A 22671-nucleotide genomic window follows, 5' to 3' on the forward strand; every position below is an offset into this window, starting at 1 on the left:
AAAAACATTAAACATGCTGCAGTTCACATTCCTGGTGCTTAAATATAGTCTCACTACCTCCTGACTCCATGTAAGACCGGGCTGAAAATAATTCCCCTTCAAAAATAATTATTATTCCAGAAGAACCTGCATGCTACACAGGGCATAATCCCCATTTGTTCCAGAAGGTCTAATTTAGGTCCACACTGGGATAACATCTTTAAAAATTAATTGGGCTGACCATTTCAGTTGGATAATACTTTAAAATGAAACTGTGTTAGCATATAGCATTCTAATATACACTGAATGTCTTGTATTTTAATAAAATACTTTCAAATATTTTTCTTCTTTGTTGTTAAAAAAGATTATTTGTGCTCATAAGTTATTTGATGTTTGCTGTTATGATTCTCACCTGTCGAAAGTGATCTTAATGGAATGTCCTGGTCTTGCTTCAATCACCCATTCGCAATTAAGTGAATCCTTATAATATCCTGGCCACCCCGGCGGCAATATAACACCACTAGATGCTGTCAGATGTCCACCACATGGTGCTGGAAGAAAAAAACACGTATACTTGTATCACACATGCTATTTCTAATGCAATATTATAAACATTCAAAAAAACTTTACAAAAATCAAATAAACAAATGAAAAATAAGTTTAATACATAATGCTACTATTTTTATACAATCTGTTGTGTTATGCTCTTTTCCTGAGCACTTATGAGCACCTTCTTTTCCTCAGTCTCTTAAGTCCTGCAATATCATGGTTTATCACTCTACACATATCTTAAGACATAGAGCACGACACTTGAATCTGCCAGCCTTCCTTCTGTTGAAAAGCACATATTTCATTAAAAATAATATACTGACATCTTTTAGTTCTGGTATGATTCCACATTTATGTGGAAATATCAGACAGTAATTTCGATCCAAGTAATTTATAGTGAATTATTTCCATTGTACTGTGCCATCTAATACCTTATTGAGTAATGATTCAGCTCAGTGGAAATTATTGGTGTAAATATTCCATTGAATCACAGAACAGTTGAAGGTGAGAGGGATATCTGGAGATCATCTACTCCTGCTCAAAGCAGGGTCACTTACAGTTGATGGCACAGAACCATGTTGTTAGGATCATGCCCTCTCCCCAAAGCCAGAGAATCCACAGCCTTTCTAGGCAACCTGTTCCAGTGTTTGATCACTCTCACAGTAAAAGATTTTTCTTATGTTTAAAAGTAATTTATTTAATTTCATTTTGCGTCCTTTGTCTCTTGTCCTGACACTGGACAATTTTCTTTACATCGCGGAATCAGGCATTTATATACTTCAATAAATTTTCTCCAGAGCCTTCAGTGTTCTTTTTTAGTCTAGATGACCCAAGTTGTCTCAGCCTCTTTTTGTATGATGGATTCTCCAAGCTCTTAATCATCTTTGTGACCCTTCACCTGACTCACTGCTGTATGTCTGTATCTTGTTTCTACTTGGGATTCTTAGGCTTCTGTATGCAGCTCTGTAGGCAGAGGATCACCAGCACTGAAGGAAGGACTTGGCATTTCCTCTTGTTGAACTCTATCTCGGCCCAATTCTACAGCCTGTTAAGGTTTCTCTAAACATCAGAACAACCATATTGTTTATCAGCCACTACTCCCAATTTTCTGTCATCTGTAACTTACTCAAGTTGCACTCTGTCCCAGTGATCAGTAATGATCATTACTGAAGATTTTAAACAATATTGGACCTGATATTGACCCCTGGGGTACACCATTAGGGGCTGGTCTCCAGCTGCACTTTGTGCCACTCACTGATCACAACCCCCTCAGCCCAACAGCTCAGCCAGTTTTCAATCCAACTTGTTCATTTGTCTAGACCATATTTTAACAGTTTGCCTACAAGAACCTTGTATGATACAGTGCCAAACACCTTACTAAAATGAGATTTAAAATACTCATTACTCTCCCCCCATCCATCAGGCCAGTCATCTCATTGCACAAGGATGCCAGGTTGGTCAGGCATGATTTCCCCTTCATAAATCCATACTGACTCCTCCTAATCTTGTCCTTCAGTATTTGCAAATGATTTCCAGGAATATTGTTGCATCACCTTTCCCAATGATCAAGGTGAGACCTGTAGTTCTTCAGATCCTCCTTCTTTCCTTTCCTGAAGATAGGACTGAAATTTCCTTTTTCCAGTCCACTGGAACCTCCCCTAGTCACAGGACCTTTCCAGGACACTTGAGAGTGGCCTTTTTATGCCACTAGCTGGCTTCCTAAGCACTCTTCAGTGCACCCAATCAGGCCCATTCTTGCACACCAAGTTTGTTTAACCTAATGCTCCTCCATAAAAGGACAAGTATTGCAACAGGGCTATGAACGTAAGAAGGCTAGACAGGGAACATTTTTCACAGCAGGATCAAAGGACTTTGGTGCAGGATTAAACAACATCAGAAAATACTGAAGAAATTTAGAGAAACTTAAGTCCGTTAAAAAATTAAGCTGTTATAGCACAGAGCATTGGGATCTTATAGTCTAACACAGGCTATAGAGCAGTCTAAAAGAGGAAGGCTTTCAAGGTCAGGTAAATTTGTCTTAGTATCATTTGTATTACACTCAGGTAGTCAGTGGTGTCATTATCAGCAAGTTCCACATTGCTGTGCCCGGAATCTTTTCACTTGTCTTCTGTTTCTCTAAGTAGTGACAGGCAAACCTATTATGCCATATGGAAATTAATAGTAAAATGAATTTATGAGTAGTAAATTAATACTCCCAGTTTTGATTCAATGCTTTTAACTAAAATTGAACTCAGACATTTGATTTTGATTTCATTCATGACTTGCACTTATCTCTGAGAAGTTTTTCCAGATTTTAAAAAGTGGAGGAAAAAAAGCAACCCACAAAAATGAAACATACACAGGTAATTGTCTCTGGGGCAAAATGATCACCCAGGAAAATGGCTTTTATTTCACAAGTGTATAGCTGACAAAGAATGAATTGTATTCTATGCCTTTTATTTTTAATTAAATTTAGTCATATTAAAAACAAGAACAACCAGAAGACTGCTGACCCTCACCTGATTATAACACATCACCTACTTCACATATTTCACGTATTGCTTGTTAAACAGATTGTTAAGTATGGAGAGACACAAAGCAGAGCAACAACAAAAACCAACAGTTGCTCAGAAATCTCAGACAACCAGAAGCAAACTTAATTACTTCTAAACAAACTAGTAAGGATGCTTGCTCCATACTATACACTAAAAACAGGAACTCCTTTAATTATCAATTAAAAAGCAAATCCACATCAAAACAGAACACATCTTGAATGTAACTTTAAAGAACCATATTTCCTTCCATACCAAAATGAGAAAATAGAAAAAAATATACCCCCCCCCCAAAAAAAAAAAAAAAAATTGAATCCTTTTTTCATTAATAGCTAGGTTAATATCCAGCAGGATTCACAGGAAGGATAACTGAGTTTGATCTGTACCTATGTACTTTCCTAGAGTCTTTGTGTTTTTGTTTTCTTTTCCATTTTTTTCCTCAAAGTGGCTCCTTCATGTGTTTGTAGAAGAAAACTACATGAAGATTACATTGAATATTGTATTAATTATGTGTTTAAAGTTTCAAAATGAGAGAAAATCATTTGATGAAAAACCTCCCCTTGTTCTGTGCCTTGGAGTGGGCTGGTTTTGCTCTAAACAAAAAAAAAAATTAATTACATGGCTTAATCAGGTTAAGAAATCTTGTTAGTATATCTATATTTGCATGCATCACACCTACCAGACTAACATTTTTTCCAATATCTCTACCTTTTCTTAGAAATGCAGCCTTATCAGAATTGAGTTACCAAGTTGCCCAAATAACACAAACAAAACAAATGCAAGAAAGGGTAATAAAATGCTTCACAGCAGCTATCAGAGAGAGGAGTGAGAAAAAATGTGTGAGAAACAATCCTCCAGACACCAAGGTCAGTGAATAAGAAAGGGGAAGAGGTACTCCAGGTGTTGGAACACAGATCCCCTGCAGCCCTCATTTCATTGAGTGCCTGAGTACATAACGATTGTTTACAAGAAGACATACAGCTTTCTGAACATTACTTTTAACAGAAACACACAAGGTGTTTATTAAACATATTCATATATCTTGCCATAGGAACTATGGAGTACTGTCACTGTTAAGCATCAAGGAATCAGCTTATTTTCTCACTTTTATCTCACCATATTTCATCCTACAGAGAGATGTAATGTTAGTCTGTTTATTTATGTAGGCAAGAACGAGAAAATAAATTCAGATTTTTTGGATTAAATATTTTGGGGAATATAATGAATATGAAACATAGCTCTGATTTTCACTGTAATTCTGAGGAAAAGATGTACTGCAGAGTAATATGTTACATACAGAATTTCAGGTATATCTTTGCTGTGAGAAAATTAAAGGTGCCAATTTTTAAAAATGAATTTTAAATAGAAACTCACTTCACTTTTCTATGTGATAATTATGTTCTTCAGTATGCTACAGCCAAAACTGCTATAGCAGCTATAACTCACAACCAGGTAATGATGGTGACAGACAGAATTTGAAAAGAATAGCAACCAGATTTTTAGAATGCTAATTTATTCCAAGAATATAAAAGCAAGCTATCTTGTTTCTATTATTGCTCTCTCATTTGACTGGAGAAGTGTTAAAATAAGACAAATAAATAACTTCAGCTACAGCAGTCTCATTTGTGTATGAAATGTGAAAAGTAAGCTAAAATTAAATAGCTTAATTATTCAAAGTGTAGGTGCAAACTAAAGATTGTGCCCTTACCTTCACAACGTGGGACAGCAGAGCTCCATACTACATTTCCATCCTGCATAATGCATGTTATGGATTCAGAGCCTTGGGTCTTCACAAAGCCATCATCACAATGAAAAGAAACAGAACTTCCCAGAAGGAACCTGTCTCCAAAACGCCTCCCATTTATAGGAATACCTGGATCATGGCACTCATTCTGACCAAATGCTTATAAACAAAAACAATACAAAAAGAAAAGAAAAAAAACACATAATAATAATAACAACAACAATAATAATACAAACCTTCTAAACTCTGTCTCTTTTGGAGGAGAAGGGGAAGGGGAGGGGGAGAAGGGAATAACCTTTGATAAGCAACAGGATTACAATATAATTGAAAAAGTTTGGGAAATGCCCCACTACAAAATCTGCATTGGATCTGATGACATTCACCACAATGCAACATACTTTAAATTCTGAATCTTTTTAGTTGTGTGTGGCTTAGATAAACAAAAATACTGTGCTTAAATTTCCCAACTGTTTGCTTCTCACACAAGAAGTGCAGTTTCACATTGCAGCTAATCCAGCATAAATAGAGGCTACAGCTAAAGACTACAGCCTCTGCCAAGGCTGGACAGAGCAACCCTCTTTGGGATGTGGACAGCAGCCTGCTTCCAGCTGGTGGAATATCAACTCACAGGGGCCCACATCTCCATGTCGGGGGTGTTCTCATCAGTGTATGGATCAGTGACTTGTCAAGAACAGTACGGGTGTACAGAAAGCTAGAGGATCTATATGTCTTTCAGGAGGTGTGTGCAAGGGAACCCACACTTCAGGAAAAGAGATGAGTGCTTGTAACCCGTGTCCTGGGTATGTAAGTCTTCACAGGGCAGGGTGGAGATATATTAGAACAGAAAGGTGTTTACAAATTTATAGGTGGTAAGATTTGTAAGTGTCTAAAATTGTGGTTTATCTGTTGTATCACTGATATTGATCATTTTTGAACATGAGTCAGCAAAGTGCCCTTGCCACTAAGAAGGCTAACAGTATTCTTGGATGCATTACACATAGTATCAGGTCAAGAGAGGTGATTGTTCCTTTCCCTCTACTCAGAACTGCTGAGGCCTCACCTGGAGTACTGTTTCCAGTTCTGTCATGTGTCCCCCCCTACAACAGAGACATGGACGTACTGGGAAGAGTACGTCCACTCTTTTCAGTGGTGCCCAATGCCAGGATAAGAGTTACATGCTTTGCATTTATAGCAGTTTCAACCAAAATAGGCCTCAAATAATGAAGGGAATTTATCAGTGCTATCACAATGAAATAAGTAAATGATAAAATTTCAGATAAGCTAATCAAAGGAGTATTAGAAAGACAGCTGAAAGCACTGCAATTATACAAGCATTACAATTTTGTATTTTCCCCTTTTCTGGGGCAATTCACTTCTGCCTTATAAATACAAATATGTTCTACTTTTCACTATTATGATGAAAGACAGCTTGACAAGACATAAAATAAAAGCAGAGTTTCTTACTTGTGTAAGTGATATTAAATCCTCTTCCAGTTGTAGAGTGATCTGACTGAAATTCAAGTCTTACTATGTGCCCACTGCTAGCCAACTGAGAAGGTACTTCATTTCCAGAAAAAGTGCCAAGAGGTGGTAAATCTGAAATCCCATCATCTTTCACAGTAAGGTAGTCAAATTGAGGTTCCACATCAAAGTCATTGAAAATCAGATGGATTCTGCTTCCTGGCTCTGAGATAATCAGCCATACACAGTTCATATTGTTCCCATACTCCTCAGGATAATTTGGTGAAAGAATAATTCCAGACGGTGTGGTAAAGTTGAAGAAACACGAGACTAAAGAAAACAACAATAGATTCTCAAAATACCCTATAAACACTACGAACATTTGTCTTTCTATTCTTGTGGAATAGGGTATTTTTGAAACCTAGATTTGAAAACTACTACACCTACAGCAGAGCAGTAAAATATTCCAAACTATTACCAACACAAACTAATATACCAACCCAATGCAACATAGTGCTATGCCAAAACACAACTTCTGTCTTCAAAAGGATTGCAGCCACGGCATCTCATGCCCAGGCTTTATTTGCTTACAGACATACTAGCATTACACAGGCATATAGAGGCTGCTTCCATTCACACAGAAAACTCACTCAGCTCGCTAAGTCCTGTAGCCAACACAGCTGCAAAATACATATACATCCAAGCAGAACAAGACACGACACTTTGTTTTGAAAATCCAGTACTGAATTATAAGACTCTTTATAGAAAAAGTAATGCTATCTGGCGAACTAAGTGCCTAAGTGTATACCTGTGTACTAAAGAGATTAACTCCATTTTACCTTAGAAGGAGGAAAAAAAAAGTTCTCTATTTAACTCCATCTATAAGCTTACCTACAAATGTATTTTTTCTTTTCAAACAAAATTCATGTTTAATAATCTTACCTCCCTGTTTTCCACATTGGATATCCTCATATTCCTCAAATACATTTTCATGTTTTGTTAGGATATCAGGAAAACAAAACAAAGCAACACAAAACTAATCTTTTCTTGTATCTATAGACTCCTTTGCAGTGCCAGAATCAATGCATGTGCCACAGTCCTTTTGAGAACTTACATGCTAAGTGTTCAATTACAGTCTTTGGCACGCATTTGTATTAAAAATGTTAAATGATAAAATGAAATACAAAATGAGGGATGAACATTCTAAAACAATCCTATGTGATGGTACCCATAAATGAGCTACTGTGAAGCCAACTAAGAAAAATACATGACTGTTAAAAGTCTTCAAGGTCTTTGAAATGTTTTCCTGCTGGCTAGTAAAAAAATGCTAAGAAAAGCAAGAGGTCAGAAAATTATTACAGCAAACAAATAATAATAATTCTTACAAACACAGCTGGGTTTGTTGCCAGACCACTGGTTGTTTTGTTGACATGTAATTGTTCTCTCTCCCACCAGTTCAAAAGCTGCTTGACATTCAAAGGTAAGTGTGTCTCCATGCAGAAAACTACTGCCAGTCCTTTTCCCATATGATGGAATTCCAGGGTCTCCGCAACCTCCTTTCTCAATTTCTGAATATCAAAAAATTCAAACACAATAGTAAGGAAAATATATTTGCCAACAATTTACGTGCCAGTATAAGAGGTGCCTTCAAAATATTTGACATTATGCTTTAAACTAATATTTACAACTGAAAATGAACTAGAGGTAAATGCTTTAAAACCACCTACAGGCTTAGGACCCTATGTCTTTTCACAGGTCAATAACTTCCATACCTGCACTGCTGAAGATACCAAAATCCTCATGTTTAACGGCATGACTGCACTGAAATACATCTTATTTCCTGGTAAAATTATAAAGTCATATATAGTCTCCATTCTATCATAGAGATATACTAACATATACATCTTATTTCTGTAATGAAGTACTAGTAATAAAGAATCTACTTTAACTTTCAAATATGCAATTCATTAGATAATGCTATTAGCAATAAAATTAAAAGTACATAATTTGCTGGTAAATTCTATTGGTTTTATTTAAAGCACCAAAATACAATAAACACCAAAATACAATAAAACTGAGGAATTACTTTTAAATCTCATACTTCAAATTAGAGCCATATTTTTTTGCCAGCTGCGTTCAGCTACACTGAAAAAAGATTAACATTTTAGATCATACTTCCTAGACACCCTCTAGAAGATCTGCTATTTAAATAATATTTATTTTGTAGATATTGAATGCACATGTAGATAGGAATATAAAAATCTAGTCTCATGAAACCTATGAATAACAAGAATATTAAAGACAGGAAATATAAATGTTAAGTGCACGCACTAGAAATGCTGTATCATCTTGCAAATTACTCTACAGTTAGCTGCCCATTGAAAATGAAGAATACATTTCTTTGCCATTAAATTTAAAACAGTTTTGACATTAATTTCCATCTCAGCAGCAACCATAATAACGAAGCACATCTGGTTCTATAAACTGTGTTGCTACATCTGTAGTAAAATGACGTGAACCTCATTCAAATGAACTCAGCAATAAAATTTTGAAGTTATTTAAATGTTTCACAGTTTAATTCAAGGTATGAAATTCGAAATATTCTGGATAACAAGAAAATTCAATTCACTGAACAATATTAAGTATTAATATAATTTAACATAATTAAAAATGTCTGCTGTCATATATTGCTAAAACTACTAATATTAAATCCTGGCAGAAGCATACAATTTGGCATGCTAACTCCAACAGAAATTTTAATATGCAGGATGGCATTATTATGGTACTCGTATTCATCCTCTATGCTTACAACCTTGAAGAAGTTGTGAACAGATTGTTGAGAAGCACGTATGCTACATTTCACAACAGAAAAGGTTATTCATCAGGGTAAAGAGAGGCACACTTTTTTTTTTTTAAATCTTAGAATCAGACTTTGAAGAGAAAATTAAGTTACTTTTCTATCTATGAATTCAGAGCAGTTCCAGAGTCAGATGTTTTATTGAATAATTCTTACCAGAAAGCCAGAATGTATCAAATGAATGAAAACATCTTCCAAAAGTCCAGTACACAAATATATTAAAACAGCAGTAGAATAATATCAAAAATAGTCTGTATAAGTAAGGATTGCAAATTATATCTTTACAAATGCTTTAAAGTAGCTTCACCTGCCTGATCCCACTGAGACGTTTATTCTTAATACTACAATGGAGCACTGAAAACTTGTGTGTTCCCAATTGTCCACACCCTACATGAAAACGTGGGGAGGTACTAAAAATTAGAACCCATATTTTAATTGTGTTTTAAAAATTCATCTCCTCCATTGATAGCAGAGCTACATCTAAACCAGCATGTGTGAATGATCAACACTTTCGAAAAACCTGTTGTGTCTTGGAGGTCAGGGCAATACCATCTCGGGGCAGAAGTGTCAGGAGGCAAACTGTCTGCAGGGTCTGGCAAAGTCACTGCTCAAGATTTATCCCCTAAGAGAAAGCAACAAGTGTTTCTTTCTATGGATACAGAGGAAGTATCACAATATCTTTAATTAATGAATTTACTGAAGTAGAAGATAGATCAGGATGCTTTCTAATTCTCAGGAGATAGACCAAGCCCTAGGAGTGGGTTATGGATCAACGAACCAAAACTTTTAGCAGAAATTACCTAAAATTAAGCTTTCTGACAGGTTGAGAATTCTTTTTTTTTTTTTTTTAAATGGGAAGATAGTACATTATGTCTTCGGTCAGAATTGAGGTCTTACTAAGTGAATACTTAGTGTGTCTTAATATATCACCCTTCATCCACGAATGACTGGTTTTACATGGGGTAGAAATATAATCTGAATTTTTAAATCTCTTATTTGAAAGCACAATTAAACAGTTAAAAATATAAAAACTAATTTCAGGTGAAACTTTTAAATACTTTTATTATTCGGATATATAAAGGTTTAATAAAATCTGTCATTTGCCTCACAAAAACATATTTCAATGTTGCATTTTAGGTTAAAATACATTAGAAGGATATTTTTATCAAATTATTTTACATTGAAAAGACAAATAACTCATAAAAATGTCAAAATGAAATGTATTAACTTTATTTCTATCTCAGCTTCCAGGGTTTGTGTTTGTTTGTTCAACATAAAAACAATTCAGCAAATGTCACAACTTATAAGACGCTTTTGAGGATGTTTGATTTGCATTTTGGCTATAAAACATTTGAAAGATTCCATCCAGCTCTAGGAATCTACATCTTCTCAAAGCTTGGAGTGAAGACCATCTGCTATTACAGAAAATGTACTTTAGTCAAAAAAAACAAATTATTCAGCTTGACTGAAATCATCCATTTAAATCTAATGGATAGCATTCACTCCTAGCTTCAAGTTTCATGCAAATTTCCTAGTATGAAGATTTACTATAACATACACATAATTTCTTATTCATATTAAATTATGGGTGTTATTATCGAACCCACATTTTTAGATCATTTAATATTCTACCAACTAATTTAACTGTGACAAAAAATCTACTTTTCACTCCACAAAAGCAGAGAGAATTCTCAAGTTAGATACAGTAAAAACTTTCCACACTTATTCAGTTCAATGTCTTTCCTTGCTCTTGAATTACAATTTCAGGTACTAGACAATTTCCTTCCAAAACATTTGAAAAATACTTAATCCACAAAAAGCTTTGTCTTAGCTGACTGAATTTCTCATAGATGCACTGACTGCAGACAGAATGTATGTACTTTTCTCTACTGAAGAGCTAGCTTTCCATCACATATATTAATGTCAGAAAACAACTTAGGGAAGAAAAAGAAGGTCAAATTATGGATTTTGTATTTATATATATCACAGCATCACAGAATCACAAACTATTTGTTTGTATCTAGATCCAGAGTACTACAGACATAGTCATTTCCACATTTCTCTATCCTCTGGGATTTGACACAGCCTTTATTTCGTTGTCTCCCGTCAGACTCCCACTGGTTTAATCAAAGAATTTTTTATTTTTTTTTTAATTTTAAAAATTAAATTTTTTTTAGCATAGATCATATTCAATTGTTTCTGGTTTTCATGTACTCTTTGGTAGCCTGGGGAAAGACTTCTCATTTTGTTTGTAAACTAGAAGTGTTTACTCAATTTCAGGGAACAGTCTCTTATGTTGGAAGAGTGACAAGATCAGATATCTGGTGGGAAGATCATATTGCTCTGAATTGAATCAGCTGTGTTTTCTTTCAAAGGAAGAAATATGGCAATTCTAAAGTGATATTAAGCATCTAAATACGTACTAAGACTAATACTTGAAAGGTTTCACATTGCAGTTCTAGTCTTTTTAATGAAAGGTTTTGAGTTACTTTGACCCAGGTATCTGAAATACATAATAAAATGCTTATGGATTATAACATTTCGCAGTCTTGAATTTCTTTTAGTCATGCTAGTAAGTTGCCTTTTTTTCCCTTGTTACTACATTACAAATGCACAGTTAAAATCAATTCCATAGTACCATTATGTTTTCATTCACACTATCTGATATTCTAGCTTAGATGATCAGTGAATCATCATCAAATCAATAAATCTGTAACTATATACATCTTCTCTCATTAGAGTATTAATAATATGCTCACACATAAATAGACAAACTTCAGTAGCTTATGGTCTGCCAGAGAGTTAAAGTTAATACCTTTAAAGTCTAAATTCATGAAGTTGACTACATTTTGTAATTATCATATTAAATGTACCCAAGACAGTTTAAGGGAAGCTAGAAGCTGGCAGGTGCACATTTCAAAAAAAAAAAAAAAAAAGGTTTGGAAGTTTATTTCTGCATCAAACCTTTTCAGTTTAACATCTAAACTCTTATAACAGGCCACAAATGTTTGTGTTTAAATACAAGAAAAATGACGACTTTGTTTATATTCTCTTATTCTTTTTGTCTTAGAATAATAGAATTGTTAGGGTTGGAAGGGACCTTAAAGATCATCCAATTCCAACCCCCCTGCCATGAGCAGGGACATCTCCCATTAGACCAGGTTGCCCAGGGCCCCATGCCCTGGCCTTGAGCACCTGCAGGGATGGGGCATCCAGAGCTTCTCTGGGCAACCCGTTCCAGTGCCTCACCACCCTCAGAGTAAAGAATTTCTTCCTTATATCTAATATAAAATATCTTCCTGCAGTGACATTCAGAATACCTGACACAGCAGACTCTGACACTTAAAAAACACTTTCTTAAATTTAGAACAGACAGAAAAAATATTGTTGTACAGAACAATCTTTGATATGACAAATGCTGGGTTTTAATTATTCCAACATTTATATTTTTATTGTATACCATAAAGCTTTGAGCTGATCTTTGCATTGATCTCAATAATAAACCAATTTGGATCCGTAACATATTTGCCCTGTATCTTTTATCTGACTGTTAGAATTCAAATTTGAGTCCCAGACAACATCATTTAAAAGCCTGCTTAATGAAAAGGAAGTAATATATATAAAGACAAAGTCTGCAACTGTACTGTGACATAAAGACAATATGTCTGTTAAATCCATCATTTTTGACACGCAGAAGAGTTATGAATGGACACATTACAAATGAGCTAAATAGACATGACTTCAACCTACACACATGTTCTTCCATGTCTTCTTAGGAAATACCACAGTTCTTCAATACCATTATTGTATTACACAGTAAATATTTTAAACTGCAAGTACTTCTTCATTGGCAGGAAAAGAAAGCTTGTCTCTCTAGGACTTCAGCATAGGAAAAATAGAAAGCAGAATCAGCAATGATTTTACCACTCCTGAAAAGATTTACAGATTGTAGTTGTAAAAGATTTGCATAGCAAATTTATGATGGAGCAGAGAATTCAACTAAGTATCCCTAAATACTTTATTCCTCTGAAGTACACTTTTCTTGTTTTCACAGGAAACCACGGTGGTCTATAGAAATAAACCAGCTGCAAATTATGCAGGAGCTTTCAATATTATAAAGAAATACTTTCAGTTTGGGAAAAGGAACCAGGCATTACAAAAGGTCCCTTCTGTTTTATATGATTTTTTTTTTTTTTTTTTAAGGAGACAGGAAGCTAGCCGTACAAATACCTGAGAAAGCACAAAAATGCTACTGTTTATATGAAAAAAAACATTTCAGCCTTCTTTGAAATGCATGTGTAATACTGGATTCCCAAATCTCAATACATTGTTGAAAATTATGGGAATTTGAAAATACAGACAAATAAAGAAACTCCTATACAAAGAGAAAGAGAGAGAGAGAGAGAAAAGAGAGAGAGAGGGTCATGAATACTGAAGAGAACATAGGTAAAAAAAATGAAATTATGATATATATATGATTCCTGAAAATGAACATGGGAACAACTACTGAAAGTGAAAAATAAATCAAAATTAATAGAAAAAAAATATTTCAGATAGCACATAATTAGACTGTAAAGCTGGCTATTAAAGCTAAAATGTGGTTGGTCTATAGCTAAAAACAGAGTGGACTTAAGGGTAATTTCATAGGTGATAATTTTAACATTATTCCAGTAAATTCCTTAAAAAAAAGTTACAGTATAATTTACTATCAATCCCCAACTATAAAAAGAGAAGGCCTCCTTCACAGGTCATATAGTTTCAAGCAGCATTCTAAGGGCTGTCTCACAATTTCTCTGAAGTTTTTTGTCCTTGCTGTCATCAAAAAGGCCACAGATCATATCCACTAGATTAATTTTTGTTGCTTCTATTTTCTTGCATTCTATATCAATATTAAAACCAAACATGACCTTAGAACCAGACAGATGGAAAGCCAACATGATTTTTTTTCTATAGGAATTCTATTTAAACTAACTGCCTGTTATCATAGCATAGAGATGGCTTCTTGGTAATAACACAATACCATACATATAAAAATGCTTTGAAGTAATCAAGAAGGAAAAAAAGAATCAAATCTATTTGAAAACTTTGTTCTTTAAGTTTAATATTTGCTGTGTACTTAAATATTCTATCAGAGGACACAGAAAAAAATCACAAAGAAAAAAAATATTTATTTTTTTTATGATCAATTTTATGATTGTCCAGGGTAGACACAGATGAAATTTGATCAGGAATGAGTAAGAAGCTTTCTGTTACTCATTGCAGAGAAGTTTATTATCTCAACTAACTGACTGATGAAATAACAATGAAATTCATCATCAACAACTGCGGAATCATAAATATGGAAACAATTAATTTTGAGCTTGCAGGCACAATGACAGGTTAATTTTCAGTTTTTCTATCCCTGTCTGCTTCCTTCCCACTGGTTTCCAGCTACAGTCTGAAAATTGTACAACAGCCCCAACCTCTACTAGTACAACAATTACCTAGGCTTCTCAAGCCTTTATCATGTGTGGCATTCATATAGTCGTGTTTGGCAGTAATTACTTGAACACAGACAATATTAAAACTAGCCAAAATCAGCTCAGGCAAAGGTAGGTCCTGAGATCCTACATTGGTGCTTCAATAAAGAAGCTACAGCCTTTAACCAGTAATGATAAAATCACAGCACTGGCCATATAATTCAACTTTAAAAATCCTTCAGATTTTTATATAGGGAATGTACTTATATGCCTAAAAAGTAGATGGAACTTTAATGAGTTGTATTCTAAACAGCACTTATAAATATGAGGTCTGTCTCCTTGCAGGGTAAGAGAGAGAAAAAAAAAATCGTTCCCTTCTTGGCTTTATTATTTATTAACATATTTCATATTAAAACTTTCAATGGATTCCTGGAAAACCTAATTCCTAATAGTAATCTATAGATACAGAGAACTGTTCTTTCACATATGGCAATCATGGAGAAAACTGGAAGTAGCATACTGCAGCAGCTTGTGAAGAAAGATGGAGGAAAAAGTATTAATTCCAACCATTACTACAATCAGGTGATAGCAATCATTACAGAAACCCACAAGAAAATACTTCTGCCAGGGAGCTTCTGAAACCATTCATGACTTCAAGTCCAGAAATCTGATACATATTGGCCATAATTTGTTCGCTCGAACTGTGAAAATGTTGTGCATTCTATTGTTTTACAACAGAATGTCCTAGAACATCTTTACCCAGAAATACTACATCTTGAGTCCTGGCAAACAAGATGTAGTACTTGTCCAGAAAGTAACCAATGTGTTACCAGTACTTTGAAAGTGCAAGCAAATAGACCTTTGTACTTATATGACTGTAAAGCCAACACCAATCTGAAGCAAAGCAATGGAATAGCCAAGACAGGAGTCTATTTCTAAAGATTTAAAGGATGAAAATACAATTAACACCAGTTAACATGTTTTTTATGGAAAATTGCTCATGTCATACAAACAATAGGTGTTTAGATTATAAACTTCACAGTGCATTTTGTCTTCTTTAAGCCATTTAAATTAGCAACACGACATCCTAATTAAGAACTGGCATCACAGAAAATCAATTTAGCACATATTAAATGGACGAAAATTAGATAGTAAGAGTATCTCAAAGCATAAATGTGAATATATGAATTATCATTAGGCAACAGAAGTGCTTCAATTAGCTTAGCATATACTTTCTTAGCCCATTCCTAACAATTTGTTATATAAATGCTATTACAGAAAAAACAGTTGATCAGTAGTAGCCATAGTATTTTGAAAATGCTATAACCCTATGAAGCATATTGTGGGTGTAAATGTCCTCATGTGCATATAGAAGCATGGGCCCATAGAAGTACTGCTTTTTCTCATACTCCTTCCAAAGGAAAAATCAACCATCAAAATTCCAAGCCTATGTCAGCTCAGAATTTTGTAAACAAAAGTTAGTGTTAGATAAACCTTATTTTCCCTTAGATCTGCACCATATGGGTACGTGCTTACAATGGGTGTTCCTAACATTTAAATACCAAGAGGAAAGAGTCCAGTTTCACTAAAGAAAATGAAGATTAAAAGGAATTTTATGTGTGGGATGTGTTAAATCTTCAAGATTGGTATGCTTCTGATGCAGATTATAGAAGCAGTCAATTCTCAAACCAAAAATGTTTGTTTTGGAAGCTGGTGGCTTCCAAATGAGAATACTATTTTTATATCACTTAGAAATTCTTAGAAATAGCTTGACTTAAATCAACACTTGGTTGAGACTGGAAAGAATTCTGTCTTTCCTTCTGAAAGATTACGTAAAGAGGTCCAGAAAATGAAGTCTTCAATTCATTACTATTTAGAACTGAGGTAATTTCTAGTATAAATTGTGTTTTGATGGTAGGTAGCAAAAGAGATTTTGACAAGATTCAGAGTGCAGCCTTCTAAAACATTCCATACGGAGATCTGTACAGTATTTCATATGACCATACCGAACCAGTGTATACCTGTACATGTAATTAGTTCGTTGTTATAGTAAACAAACAACAAAATAAATAAACGTGTTCTTTTCAGTGAAAATGATTAATCAACTAAAATTTCACAGAAGTGTGTTACAGAGTCTTCATGGAAATTTTCAACCATCTATTTCACTTTGCATAGATAGCGTGGATATCTCAGGTGGAAAAATCCATTTGACATTTTGCTTTTAAAGTTTCACACTCAGAAGAAAAAGAAAAAAGGCTGGTTTATGCTGGGGGCACAAGAGAGGAGGAGAGACCCTGATGGAGTCTAACTCTACTATGCCACTATTAACTGTCCAATTGAAGTGAAAGGAAAAAGATCAAAACCAAAAACTAACATACAAAGTCCTGTGGTAGTATGAAGAACTTGTGAAATATTCCAGACAAGACCTTTGATAAATACTATAAATATAAATAATAAAAGTTGTCTGATTTCTACATGCATTTACAATTTGATACAGTACACATACAAAGGAAATGGTACAGTGACATTAGGTTTAGGTTTCAGTTTGGAAAGGAAAGTCCTGGATGCGGACTAGGGTGATGCCTACAATGTCTTTCTTTATTACATTTCATCCTACACAGAGATTGTATGTGTTGCCCATAGTACATTTGTGTAGCTTTAGTTAAGATACCATCCATTCCAAACTTTTTTTTTTTAAAATGAAGATAATATTTTTATGGCTTCTAATATGAAGCAGAGGACTGTGATGTGGTAGGATGGGAAAGTATTTATTATACAACATAACAGTGAATGGCAATGGCTTTAACTCATTGCAACAAACATAAAAACAAAATGGAAATATACATCTTAGTGGTTCCTAACAAGGTGCATGTTCTGGTGAAAGCACCCTAATATTTCATACAAATATCTATAGCATAGAGAAGCAAATAGATCAGATACACTCAGTTTATTTTATATAATTGCAATCTTAGCAGATAAGAAGACAATCACAACAAATATGTTGTGTCCACTTTCCTTGAGCACTTTTTGAAAATGAATGGAAATTAAAAAAAAAAAAACTTTCTTTGACTTACATTTCTTGCTAAAATCCTTTAAAATTTATCTTCTTTTCTCTATATACTGCTGTTAGAAAAATAGCAAAATAGAAACCTATGGAAGTGCATCGAAGCAGTGGATTAAGTTTTGAACTGAACTCAACTGTTTATCATAATATTTGGAATCACAAATCCAAAAAAGTGCAATTGCAAGCTGAGTAAGTTTGAGAAATGATACTCACTGAAATTCAGTAATATTTATATGGCATAGTAATGCAAAACAATAGAAGCATTAACAGATTCAAAATTTTTATAATGTTGTATCAGTCAATAAAAGATGACTGTACAAAACCTTCTTTTGCAAACTATTTCACGCAGAGGCAATAAAAGCATTAGAGAATAAAAAGCGCCAATAAATGTAAGACTTGGAAATGGCAGAACCATTAAGACAGCACGGAGGGTGTTGCAGATGATAGGAAAAAGCCAAAAGGTTTGTGTGCTCTTAGTTCTATGAGGACGGTTATGCAAGTGCACACATGCTGATACCACCCTACAGCATCTAAACAAACCCAAATATAGTCACTTCCTGAGGGAAATCATTTTTTTTTCCTTTCAAAAGAGATGACAAACAGATCAACAGGCATATCTAAAGACACTGACTGAAACCAATCTGCATCTGTCTCTACAAGGAGTCGTGTACTTCATTTATTTTATATATTATAACTGATATTGCTAGTATAGCAGTAAAACTTTTATTGCTTTATTATCTGTCCTAACTGTAATGATTTTGTTTCGAAGTAAATAGTACTCTGCTTTCTAAAAGTTCCTTAACCACTAAGGCAGTCTTTCAGACACTGGAAGGAAAAACAAAGGGACCTTAAATATATATATATAATAATGCCAACTCTACAATTGATTTGTAAAGAAATTGCTGCTTTAAAATCTTTCTATGAAGAGTATAGCATTTCCTACTCAAAAAAGGATTGTCCATGCCTGGAAAGTCAGGGTAGAGGATGGGGTACAAAAGAGTAGATTACTGGTCTGTAATTAAATGAAGAATTATTACAAATGCCATGGGTTTTTGTTTATTTCTTTTTGCAAGATCATATTACAGACTGAAACTGTGGCCAGTGCAGGTCATTTGTACTGCTGTCCAAATTTAATTCATTTTTGAAACTATACTATGTTAGTTACTGCATTAATATGTTTTTCACCTACGATCAGCATATGCTTTATAGCCTTATCTCCATAAACAGCCTATTTAATGTAGTTCATTACTTTTCAAATTTAGAAATCTTCATTCTATGAGCTATGTTCAGAAAACTCCAAGACTACATGTTTTAGAAGATCCATCTTCTGGTAAATAAAACTGAGTAATATTATACACTCAGAAGAGTGTTTAGATGTAAAACCAACATGCAAGCACACACAATACCAAATTAGGGGGTCATTATATCTTTTTGTTAACCTAGTTCAGCAATTCAGACATTTAATACTCTGAATGGGTCTCATTTTTACATAATATCATGTATATAACTAATATATTACAAAAAAGGCTTAAAATTGTTCTTGTCAATATTTTGAATTATGAGCTATCATTTTTTAAATTGCACAGAAAGATAAATCTTTATTATAAATCATTATTTTATCTTGAATAATAATAACCTGCTTTCATCTAAATTGCTAATAAAACAAGAGAGCATTGTAAAAAGGCTGCTCTGGAGGATATGCTGACTTTGTAACAGGTGGAGGTGTTTGCATGTCAAATCAATTTTAGTCAACGTGTGAAATTAATGTCTGTTTATGAGCTGAATGGATAAATCACACAGCTGGTGAAAGGACTTGGAAAGAATAAAGTATTGAAGAACTTTGAAACAACTCTTTAGTGAAATAAACCTTTTTTTTTTTTTTGACAGTATTTTGCAAATAGGTATCTTTGTGTCTGAATGAAAAAAAAAGTCTGCTTTTCCCATAAATCTAAGATTTAGAAGCATACCAAAAGCCTCAACAAAATCCTAAAAATGCAGATTGATTTTAATGAGATAATAGTAAGCTTTCAGTTGAGTTTAGAAGATGGAAAAATGCCTATGTACAGGAAATTCCAAAAACGTTTGGTCTCAACAACAGCAAAAATGAATCCATTTTATGAAAATATCGTGAACTTCATAGCATTAAATTCCAGTATAGCTTTAATAAGGCATCACTTCTACAAAACAAACATACTGGGAATCGGTGGAGGTGGTCTACAGTGAACTGGACCAGGCCTCCAAGGATCTAGATGGCATCCCGTGCAGGCATAGGTTCGCATGAAGCGCACCGATATCATACACCAGCATCCTAGCAATAATGGACTGGACGAGTGTCAAGGCATCATCTGTGCATATAGACCAGCCTGCCAGCTCCAGTGATTCAAAGCAAATTGATTCTCCCCACCTTGACCCTAAGGCTTGCATCTCAACTGTGGGAAGACTGTCCCACCAGATCTGGCTACTCGAATGAAAAGTGGAGAATCTTTCTTTCTCCTTGTCCCTACCAGGTTAACGCACATAACACACACACACACACACACCTGTTAAGTACAAAAACAAACAATAATTTTGCAACAAAGTTACCCAAATTAATAATATGAAAAACTATTTAGGAAACTAAACAAGAGGTATTAAGTAATCTGGGTACTGATATAATACTACACGTGTAGACTTGTTATCGAATAAACAATATCTGAAAACATAGCATTTTTTGCTAAGAAACACCAAAAGAAACAGTTTTTAAAGAGACAACACAGAGCTATTCTTTGAAATGTGTAAAGAAAGAAAAAGTTGGTGCACCATTCTTTCTCTTCCCACTGTGACCTTGCTATGCAAGTGCTTTCTTCCTAGATTGTTCTTAGTCCAGCTACTCTGCCTAAATCTCTACTACTAAATAGACCGAGGAACAAGAATGAGCTTGAACACTGGAGCTCCAACCACCCATACTTCGTAAACTCTATCATGCTTCCTGATGATGCCTACCGGCATTCTCTGAGACATGATTCAGGAGACAGCAAGCACTAGGGACCACTCCCTAGTGGACTGTACGGACAACACTGCATTAGAATTTCATTCCTATACTCTAGTCACTCAGCACCACTCCACAGGCTTTATATCTTCAGACATGCCTCATCACATCCCAAATTGTGATACATACTTTCAGTTTCATGCTATGAAAACATGAATCATGGCCTGCAATGCAGCATGCATTAACACACCGAAACAACAACCTTTCTCCTACTCCAAGAGGCATACAAACATACTCACACACATGATTTGTCTGTGGGTAAACAAGACCCCTCTGCAGGACCATGTTACATGGATATATCCTCATCACAAGAACACAGCCCCCAGCTACATTCTATTTAGAAATACAAGTGCAGTCTCAAGGTAGTTTCTGGGTTGCAGAAAAGTCCGTGTCATCTCTTATGGCTCTTTAGGGAAACAAACAAAAACAAACCCTGTCTGTTCCCTCTTCTGGTAAGGGGTCCCCTGCCTCTGCTGTGGTGTCAGGCTCCTTCTGGCTCTGTGCATTCCCTCTCTCTGAGCCAACCCCAGCCTGCATAATAGAAAATCATCATGATAAGGGATGCTCAAGTGAAGCTGTTTTCCTTCTTATAAATCATTTCTTTTTCTTTTAAACGATATACGAGTTAATAATATACAGCAAATAGTTAACAAACAAGATCAGCACAGTTTCCTAGATTATTTCTCACAAAATTATCATGAAAGAGCCAATTTTAAAGGTTGTTTGTTTGCTTGTTTTTATGGCAGACTGCTACCTTGCCAATCAGCACTTTTCCTTTATCTGATATTGCCATGTATGATTTTAGTGTATCATATAATATAAAACAGATTTCCAGTGATAAAAGTATATGGTCTCTGTTTGTTGGCTGTGGAATTGGAAAAAATGTTATGTTATGGATCAGTAAAAATATTTATTATATCAAATGATTAACAGGGTATTTTTGTCACTAAATAGAAAGAGGAAAAACTCATACGTCCCTTATATCCAATAAAAATAAATGCAAGTTGAACTGATTTTAAAGTTTTACAGAAAATGTTCAGAATTCATTTTGGAGTGTGCAGTGTATTCTGATACACATATAAGAAAACCACAGCATGAAGAATGTTGGGTAAATTTTGAAATGAAACAAGAATCAAACCCTTTGAAATTATGGAAAACTTTGTAATTAATTTTCAGAAATAATATATATTTCAGAAGTAATATATACTTCTACAGATGCAGAGTAAGAATAAACATGCAGGTAATGGTGACTTTAATAGTAATCCATCAAAGGGTAATAATGTAAATTCTACATAGGAAATAAAAATGAATCTTTTTGTATCACATCAAAACTAATACATGAAATGCAGTTTAAACATCTATAAATGCATAAATATGTATTTTGAATTTTTTAAAACTTGATGTCATGAAGACTTAACTATAAACAAGATTTTGTGTATGTTCTCTTTTTAGGGAAATTTGTCAAATAAACATGTTTCACCAGCATCTCATGAGAATGAAGGCTTAATATATTTTTATTTATTAAACTATTCTGTACTGTTTCATAAAAAATAATTATTTATGGTGACCCTGAAGTGCTGACACTATGCATATACATATAGAAAATCTTGTGCCAGTCAAAGCACTCCTAGAGCACAAGATTAACTTTGATATTTGCATCATAAATACAAAGTGGTTTATTCATTTTTCAAGTTTTGATGGTTTAGAAAGATGTGTTTTTTCTTCCTATTGTGCCAGATAAATATTTGCCTCAAGGAAATTGCTTTTTTTTTTTTTTCCTTCTATTTTTCAGTAAATGGCAATAATATTGCATTTTCCTTTACAGAGGCGAATTAAATATTTGGCAAGATTTCTAAAACAATGTTTTCTTTATAAGTTTATTGACTTCATTGATAAGCTATCACCTTTAATATCACATTCATACATTTCTCCAGGAGGATATACTTAAAGAAAATGTAAATATTAGAATAGAGTCAGA

General features: G+C 34.3%; 1 protein-coding gene across 5 annotated transcripts in view; it reads right to left on the reverse strand.

Moving 5' to 3' along the window:
* Positions 1-22671, reverse strand: part of CSMD1 (CUB and Sushi multiple domains 1) — a 1148093-nt gene that overhangs the window by 284582 nt on the left and 840840 nt on the right. For all 5 annotated transcript variants that reach the window (XM_040551456.1, XM_040551454.1, XM_040551453.1 and 2 more), the window contains 4 exons: positions 7671-7853; positions 6289-6615; positions 4789-4983; positions 392-530 (listed from right to left, as the gene is read on the reverse strand). In XM_040551456.1, coding sequence (XP_040407390.1) covers positions 392-530; positions 4789-4983; positions 6289-6615; positions 7671-7853 — 844 coding nt within the window. The remainder of the gene's footprint in view (positions 1-391; positions 531-4788; positions 4984-6288; positions 6616-7670; positions 7854-22671) is intronic.

The sequence above is a fragment of the Cygnus olor genome, chromosome 3 (genome assembly GCF_009769625.2).
Source record: "Cygnus olor isolate bCygOlo1 chromosome 3, bCygOlo1.pri.v2, whole genome shotgun sequence".
NCBI lineage: Eukaryota > Metazoa > Chordata > Aves > Anseriformes > Anatidae > Cygnus > Cygnus olor.